This window comes from Plectropomus leopardus, chromosome 5 (assembly GCF_026936395.1).
Source record: "Plectropomus leopardus strain MGB_pleo_1.0 chromosome 5, ASM2693639v1, whole genome shotgun sequence".
NCBI lineage: Eukaryota > Metazoa > Chordata > Actinopteri > Perciformes > Serranidae > Plectropomus > Plectropomus leopardus.
Genome location: NC_142180.1, coordinates 27,418,374 through 27,427,511, shown reverse-complemented (window position 1 = coordinate 27,427,511; position 9,138 = coordinate 27,418,374). Strand labels below are relative to the sequence as shown.

The 9,138-nt window shown below is 37.8% G+C and overlaps 1 protein-coding gene across 1 annotated transcript in view; it reads right to left on the bottom strand.

Moving 5' to 3' along the window:
• Window positions 1-6,337: 6,337 nt before the first annotated feature.
• ell (elongation factor RNA polymerase II) overlaps window positions 6,338-9,138 on the bottom strand; it is a 45,617-nt gene continuing 42,816 nt past the window's right edge. The window contains exon 12 of the mRNA XM_042481924.2: window positions 6,338-9,054. Within this exon, the coding sequence (XP_042337858.1) occupies window positions 8,950-9,054 (105 nt within the window). The 3' untranslated portion in view covers window positions 6,338-8,949. The remainder of the gene's footprint in view (window positions 9,055-9,138) is intronic.

The window sequence follows — 9,138 nt, the reverse complement described above, 5'->3', positions numbered from 1 at the left end:
ACTTGTATGTGATAAGTGTAATATCAGCTGTACACGGGCTGCAAAGTGACGCCCAGGAGCAAGACAGATGAAGCTACTCCAGTGAGAGTTTACTCTTGGTGTTCTTGTTTCAGATATCAATCATCACTTATATAACATTCTTTACAATAATTTTGAACTTGGTGTTTGTTTTGCTTTCATTTGCTAGTTAGCCAAAATACTGAAATCAAATAGAAGCACTTTTGCTTAAAATAGAATATACATTTCCTGTAGAAAGTGCATGTGAATGCTGACAACTAAAATATATTGCAAAGCATTGCTGAAAATGATAAAAAAATAAATAAAAATAAAATAAAAAATTTACTGCCTGAAAAACCGAAGGCTCAAATGCATTGCACTGCATTACTGAAAAAGCCTGGAGGCTATAATGAAAAGTATAAAACTGGAAGAGCTGAACATCACATGAAAAAGCTAAATGAATAGCTGGAAAAGCTGGTGTAGGTTCATTGAAATATTGCTATAGCTGTAAGTTGAAATTAATTGAAGATCTTTTTTCATTTATATCAGACAGATAAAGTGAGTTGCTAAATGCTATCAACTATAAATTGCATCATCCTATGAGCTGAGAGCTGAATTATTGCATGAAAATAAGAGGGCTGAATGTTATTGCACTGGAAAAGCTAAAAGATTAAATGCACTGATAATGAGCATGTTCATGTAGATAAAGTGTGTGATGAATTAAAGAAAAAAACAGAAAACTCAAAGTGATCATTCAAAACCTGCAAAAGTGATTGAAAGTTTAGTTCAAAGTCTTTTCATCTGTTAAAAAGTTAAATAAAGTCTGCAGTCGAAAGTATCCTGAAGTAGAACTTTAAAGTGGAGCAGGATTATAGAGGATTTAAAGATGTCTCCCATTCACATCCACTATACAAAAAAAGCTGGGGAAAAATATTTTAACAAGTATGAGAAGTAGAAGAAGTGGATTTGAAAGAGAACTGAATATTTCGACATAATAAATGCTGCTGAATCAGCATTTAGAAAGTAATTAACCTTTTATCACAGACAGTAGCTGACCTTTGATACACACACACACATACACACACACACTCACAAACAGAGAGAGATAAATGATGCTGGATCTGAATCAGAATCAATGGACCTGGACTGTTTAAAGTCCTAAATAAGGACAGCTGTCTCAGTATTTACAGAGGAACGTTGTTGTTCAAAAGTTATACAATTTTTGCCTCAATTCTAATATGGTTTTAAATGGCAAAAGCCGCTCTACAAAATAAAAAACTATAAATGTTCATAATATGTGCTAAAAAATAACATAAATATCTGAGTAAAGTATTATCAAGTAACAGAATTATGTAGCATTGAAACATAATTTTCGAGATTGTTTTCCATGACAAAGTTTAAAAGAGTCTTGTGGATCAGTCCAAAACATTCACTCACTACAAATCAAGACAGTTTTGTTATTTCTTGACAAATTGAAATACAATTTTAGAATCAGTTAGGTTCTGGTCACGTCAAGGTACTGCAAAGTACTGCTTCAAGCAACCAAAACAAAATCAAATCAAACTTGCAGTAATCATTTCCTGATTTAGATTTTGGTTGTACGCACACTTCCATGTCTTTCGCCTGATCATCAAGTCTATCCAGGAAAGTAAATAAATGAACAAATATGCTTAAAGGCGCTGTCATATTGAGATTCTGTCTAATCTTGGGCAACTTTGTATACACCAAAAGACAAGTAGTATCCAATATGCCCTGTTTTTAATACTGTATTGGTAAAATTATTGCATCTTATTAAAAGAACAAGAATTTAAATGTTAAGCTGAGTGGATAACCACAGAATGGTGTCTTTACAGCTCATTTGGAGTAGAAAAAGGACATGTCCTCATTTACAGACAAGTTTGCAGATTTGGACAGAACCAGTTGGGAACCACCTGAAATTCTGCTTCTTTCCTTCAAAAATGACTATTTTAACATGGATAAAAACAAAAGAATTAAATGATTAAAATTCCATTTATACAATGTCTCCACAGTGCATGACAGGGGAGAATATTGTTGTAACCATTTCCCCAAAATACCATTAGGTTTTTAATTTGTTTTTCAGTCCAAAAAAAGCATGGGTGACCCTTGATCATTAGTGAACCACAGCAGTGCAAATTGGGCTTGAAATATTTTGGGAGCCTGTTTTTCTATGGGAACTCTGCAGTCTCCTCAGCGGTTAGATTGAACAGGTCAAAACTGTGATTTGTCAGTCCTTAGTTTAGCTAATGTTCCCTGATCCACCCGATACAAACCCTCTTTTTCCATTTTTGTTAGTTTGTCAGTAAAAATTGGAATGATCAAAATTGGTGCACATCATACAGCACAGCATATCTTCATTTTTTTCCCTTTCCGGTTTTTAACACCAAAGTGAGAAATAAAAAATGAGTTAGCAGCATATGTCACAATCATTGTTAAAATCATTCATACAGGCAACATCGACACCCATTGTATATTTTTCTGAAGAGAGGAAACAAAACAAAACAACAAAAAAAAGAATCCATTTGAAGTTAAAGCAACATGTCTGTTATTTTCAAATTGTTATTTTGAAATTATTGCACATCTGACACAGAAACAGGAAACTGTTCGTCTTTCAATTTGCACACATTTTGATGCGAAGTTTCCAGCGTCTTTTACAAATTTCTTTGTCTCTTTCTGTCCATTCACTTGTCAGTGTGGTTGACTTTTTTTTTCAATGTATAAAACAAACCCTTCATACAAAATTACACTGAACTCAAAGCATAAAAATCACTCATAAAGTATCAACGATGTGACTGTAATAAAGCTTTTGAAAGGCGATGTATATAAAATTCATACTTAGTAAGACCAGCACAAACACCCGGCTGGTTAAAAAACAGCTAATATGCTCAACTATTGTAGATACAAAAAACTGGAAGAAAATGCCTTTTAAATTACATTTTTGTCTCTATAGACATTATAACCAGAGGAGGATGTGGTGTCGACAATGTGATCAGCAGGTCAGAGGGAAACAATCAATGTCCTGTTACAAATGACGCTGACGGTCAGGACATTCATAAGAATCTGAATCCCTCACTGTCATTGAAGAATCGCCAACAGTCCTGCACAGCCGACAAGCCAGTAAGAGACACTGCAGAAGGAACGACATGAAAGAGCATTTTCAGTCAGTCTTTCCAAGTTTGTGGGAGGATTGCAGAGACGGGACAGCAGTTATAAGATAAAGAATGATGGAGAAAATTAAGACGTATCGTGATTTTCCTTCCAGGTACCTAAAAAGACAAAATAAACCAAAATCTCAGTATCTCACAGTGCAGTGACTACAGCTCTTTGGCTGTAAATCATCAGACCTGGTTATTGCTCTGTGCTTTCATCTCCATAGAGATCTGTGGAAACAAATGTGCTCGACTGCCATTGTATGTTCAGTTCTCTGCAACATGAGTACAAAATTAATAAAACTCAAGAACGCTAAAGATAGCAGAAAGACAACTGTGAGTCCTATATTGTTGCACAACACTGTCTACACACAGGCAACATGATTCATTTCTAGCATACTGTATTCATTTTCACATTGATTATGTTTTATGGTGGAGAAATCACATTCACATGCAATTCACTTTTGTATTTCTTTCTTAATTGTGACTATAAAAAGTCTGGTTTTTATGTGCATCTCACAGGTTGCCAAGCTGCCCAATCAAGTTCCAGGAGTCAAATGTTTTGCTCTATGGAAGGCCAAACACCTCAAAATCATGCAAATTTGAACATGTAAACCACAAGTAAACACAATGTATTTTTCTATCATTACAAAATAAATGTGCAGTTACTAGTGGCACTTGTTCAATTTTAGTTCTGGATTCAGACAGCTGAATGGTGTTAAAGCTAGAATGTTGAATAATTTATGTACCGCAAAAGGCTGTATTAAAGAAAAGGGGACAATTTCATCTTAAAAATGATTTAAGTCATTAAACTGCTATTCAAATATATTATTTTCAGGTCACAATAAAAGGATGAAAGGGGCAAAGTCACTGGATCCATAGCTTGATATACCATGAGTGATAGGGTATCCCCAGGACTTACGGGAAATGGTTTGACCCTTGCACTCAGCAACCAATCATACATTAGGAACAACTGACCTTAAGCCTCAGAATCATGCTAATTTGATGCGTATTTAACAAATTGTTTGCGGTGATGTTGACATGTTAAAATTTCACACGTAATGAATGCATAGTTGTTGTTTACATGTTAAAATTCATGTGATTTTGAGCTGTTTGGCTTTCCGTCTTCCTCTCAGCACATCGACCTACATGTATGAGGCCAGTATTAGTTCTGCGTTTGGATGTAGTGACGAGCAGGTTACACAGAAAATTGAACCATTTTAGCTGAATCTATTATGAAATGCCCTCATGTCTCATACACATACCAATTACCTCGAATAATTGAGTGACCTTTATTTCAACCGTGGCCTACATTTTCCCATTAAAGCTCAGAACCACTCTGTTAGCAGAGCATCTAAATAGAAAGTCTCTGAATTTCAGTCCCAGACAAATTAAATCCTGTCTGACAAGCAAAACCCTAGAAACACAGAGAGAGGGGGGAGGAGAGCTCACAGTCTTTCTGCAGTGTGTGTAAACATGTATACTCTGCTGTATGTTGAGGAAAAAGAGAGAGAGAGGGAGAGATGGCAGCTTGCCACAGTGAACTCTCTGACCGGGCCCCCCTCCAGCTCCCTGAGCAGCGCTGAGGCCAACTTTGGGATGCGAGCCAGTAGCAGCATAGCGAGGCTCAGGCACAGCTCAGCCCGGCCAAGTGGAACACAGTCGCTATTTAGATTTCTGGGATCTTTCACAGTGTGTCAGATTACAGCGAGCCCTGTCCTCTCTGTCGCCTTGCTGGAGCATCTTCTGCTCACGCTGCCGCACCAGGGGCCTTATTTTTTTGGAATCCACATTTCAGTGAAAAGCGCAGACTTGGCAGACAATCATATGTGGGTTATAAGAGGATGATCATTAGACACAGGCAACACATACAGAATACTATAGACTGCATAAACACCCTGGATATTTCCTCATTCCCTTGCAATGAGGGTGTCACTGACTGTATGCAACGGTTTTCCTCTCAGGAGAAACAATGCAAACTGGGGTGAGCAGAGGCATCCAAATGTTTCTGTTGAATTTGTTGCTTTTTTTGAACAAAAACAAGGTGTGCCAGCTGCTGTGTGGAGGCTTTGGAAAGCAACAGTGTGAAACTGCCGCCATCTACAGGACACCTTCCTCACTGCAAGACTCAGTGATTGTAAACAAATGTAGAACAGAGAAAGAAGGTTTAACAAATACATCAGTTTGTTTTTTTATAAGTTTTACTCCATCCATTTCTACTGATGGATGAGAGGCTTGTGTTTGTGACAGCGCCAGATGTAAACTTTAAAGGAACACTTCACCTACAAAATGACCATTTGTAAATCACTTAGTCGTACCACGTTATCTTGAATTTGTGAAAAAGAGGTTTTTCTTAGATTCCACCGAGTAAAACGGCTAACATACTGATTTGTTGGGAACCCCATGCATTTTAGCTAAAACAGTAATATTTAAAACTGAACTGAAAGTGAAACTTATCTAAGCTAGATTCCAAAACTAAGTTTTTTGTTTGTTTGTTTTCTAGTAAAAATGTATGTATTTGGGAAGTACTGAGCATAGGACTGAAAACATGAGACTTGGATTATACTACTCAATAAATAAATATATTTGCAATTTTCCACAAAGGCATGCAAGAACTAAGTTTTCTTCACAAATTCAAGGTAACACTTAAATGGTGATTTTGTGGGTGAAGTAGTCCTTTAATGGCGTCCTCCTGGGCTGAGCTGTAATTTCAGTTAGCTCAGTGGTACAAGAGAACTGGCAGTAGATGCAAACTACCTTCTTCACGGTGATACGGTTGGAGGGTGTGGTAGAAAGAAAATACTTCCTAAACGACACTGCTCACAACATGGTTTTGGATTATCTTGAGTAACCAGGTCATGATTTGAGGACAGAGACATTGCTGTTGAGTTTCTGAAATGCATTTTTTTGCGCTTTGAGCACCACAAGCTGAGTGGCATCTAGTTCTATTATATTCAAGAGAAAACATAAATCTTTACAGCCGACATCTCCAACACACCAAGATTGACAAATAGCACAAAAGGTAAGAGGAAAAATTTGTATCCTTTAACACAATCATTATTTCCCATAAAACTACAATAAAAGCTCAAACTTCAAAATAAACACCTCAGTCTTCTAAGCAACAACTAATGCTAAAAGTAAAGTACATTATAATAATGGACGGCAACAACTGGTTCAGAATTTCACAAATAAGGATTTTAAAGATTTTTATTGAAACAAAGATCAATTTCAGTCCCAGTCCCTTATGGTTTTCAAAAAGCGTGCTTTGGGTTTTAGCGCCAACATTTCATGACTCTTCTCCAAAGCCCTCTTTGCTTTTACAGCAGCATGTATATACTCAGAAAAGAAAAGAAAAAAACCTATACAACAGGTCATTTTGGCACAATCAACTCATACAACGGTACTCCTGTGCTGGCATATCGTTACTCTCAAACAGTTTGCTCCCCATCGGAGCGAAACGTGCTCACCGATGAACTCATTCACAATGGATTTTGACCATAATAAAGGTGTAATACAGTAATCATGAAGGTTTCTGGAAAACAAGATACAGTAAGAGAAGTGTCTTTCTTGTTAAAGGTTGCAGTACTGGGCGATGCTGACTCTTGTGACAAAACATTCACCTTGACAAACTTTACTCCCCTCGCCCAGACATCAAGTCCCAGATCTGACCTCAGCCTCGACCCAGCAGCATCGTTGTGACGAGTCTTTGAGCATTGGCCGTAATGTAGTGTTTGCATTAGGCGAGTGATATCATCTGAAACATGGCGTCACACTGAAACACTTGAGCCCAGTCATGCAAAGGAGCCTCCTCTGACATCACACAAGAAAACACTGACATGTTTCCACTGGGTGATAAATTAGGACGAAAGAAATAACAGGAAGTCGAGAATACTGTGACATGTTCCCTTGCCAACATTTGGTAGAGCGTTTTCGTTTCATCCCACTCAGGTAAGCACTTTGGTATACATGCTGGTCAGAGCCACGTCGGATTGATTACAAACTAAATTCGGTTGGACTAGGCCTTTGCTTGGCTTTCGGTATCCTTGGGCAGTTATTTTTTCAAGTAAAGATACAAAGACTGTTCATTGTAACACATTCATAAAGCATGCACTCTGATGGACAAAGAGAAAAGTGTCATTTGGACAAAACCCTCAGGTAACAGCGAGATCAGGAGAAAAAGTGCTGATTTTTCATATTCACATAAAAAGGTCGATATAAGAAATGCATTCGCCGACTCAACTCGACCCGCTCGCTCATCAGGGTCAGTTCTGATATACAGCAGTTCTAATTTGTCGTCGGATACGTTGATTGGATCCGTCTCCTCAGAGAGGAGAGCTGATCCGGGATCTCGGGTCAACCTCCGCGAATATCTGACATCACATTTGAAAAGGCAAAAACTGGTCGCAGGTGGAGCGCCTCCCTCCTCCGAGAGGCCTCCGCCCGGAAGATGATCAAGGATGGCTTCATCTTAACAGTCGTCTCGATGGACTACCACATGGGTCGATGGGCAGACAAAACAAATTCGATCTTCTTAAAGACACTGTAAACGCTATTTTAACATAACTAAAGGTGACAATGATGGTAACTTAGAATATTTCATATCTGAATGTAAATTTTTTATCAACAATTTGAAGATGAAAAGAAAAAGCCTGCAGATCTGCATCCCCTCTGCACCATCTTACAATTAGAGGATCTTCTGAAGCAGAAACTCTTCAGATAACTTTGAATAATTCTATTGCTACAAAAGCCATCATGACCTAAACTGGATAGACAACCAATTAAGAGCTTAATTTTTCATTGATAAAATATGATGAACCATAACTAAGAACCACTGCTGTAATAAGCACTGCAGTTCGTCACCACTGATTGACGGGGACTGTGTTCAAAACTCAAGAGTGACTGAAAACTTTCACATGTCCCCTCCGTTAAGACATCTGCACATGATTTTAGAGAAGAAAAGCCGACCTGCATCTGACTGTGTGCATTTAGATGCATCATCTTGATTTAATCAATAGTGATATCTGCATCTCTTTACAAGAGAAAATTAACGCTGACAGATTGACAACTAGATGGGCAAGGCAGCTTCTGAATAAAATACTGGCTGACATTCAAGATGTGAGGACAGAAAAGAAGACAGCTTTTAAGTACTGATATTGAGGAGTGTAAAACAGACTCACCCCCCCCCCCTAATTTAAGTGTCAAAAATAAATAAAAACAGAGAAATAAATTCATAACCATACAATTTTGTATACGTGAGGGGGGGGGGACTGATGTTTCATCTCATTACTCAAAAACAAATTAGTTGCATTTTGGCGTACAATCTGCAGTTTTCATCTCAGTGTTCCCTCCAGTTTCAAAAGCAGGAAAAAGATTATTTGGATAATCTCCCAAGAAAGTGGGAAAATTTCCATGTTTGACTCTTTCAGACCTCTGTGCGCTAGAAGCAGGGTGGGCTGCCGAGAAAAAAAAAAGCCACACAGAACCTTTTTTTTTTCTGGATGCATTCATTGTAACTACACAGATGGACCCGGCCACACGAGGCACGACCCCATCTTCCAAAAATCAACAAAAAAAAAAAAAAAAGAAAAAAGAGAGAAAAAGATGTGTCCTGCTTAATCCTCATTGGAGCTTTTGGCCCTAATGAGGGGAATACTCCTTTAATGGCATCTTTCATGAGAACAGGTTTTTTTTTTGTTGTTTTTTTTAAGCACAGGTGCAATCCAGAGTTTTCCTTTATCTGCGTGGTTTCCAGAGATAACAGGGAAACAATGTCTAATAACTACTTTTAAAGTTGCTGTTGATCGTACTCGGCAATAAGTCTCTTTATATGTGCCAGTTTGTTGTGTAGATATTCACAGCGGTTCTTCTCTTGGCTATAGTTTGGATTAGTCTGCAAGGGATACGAACATGAGTCACAATCTGATAATCCGATAGGTCACTCATACTTTATGTCATCAATATCTCTTATAGCGAA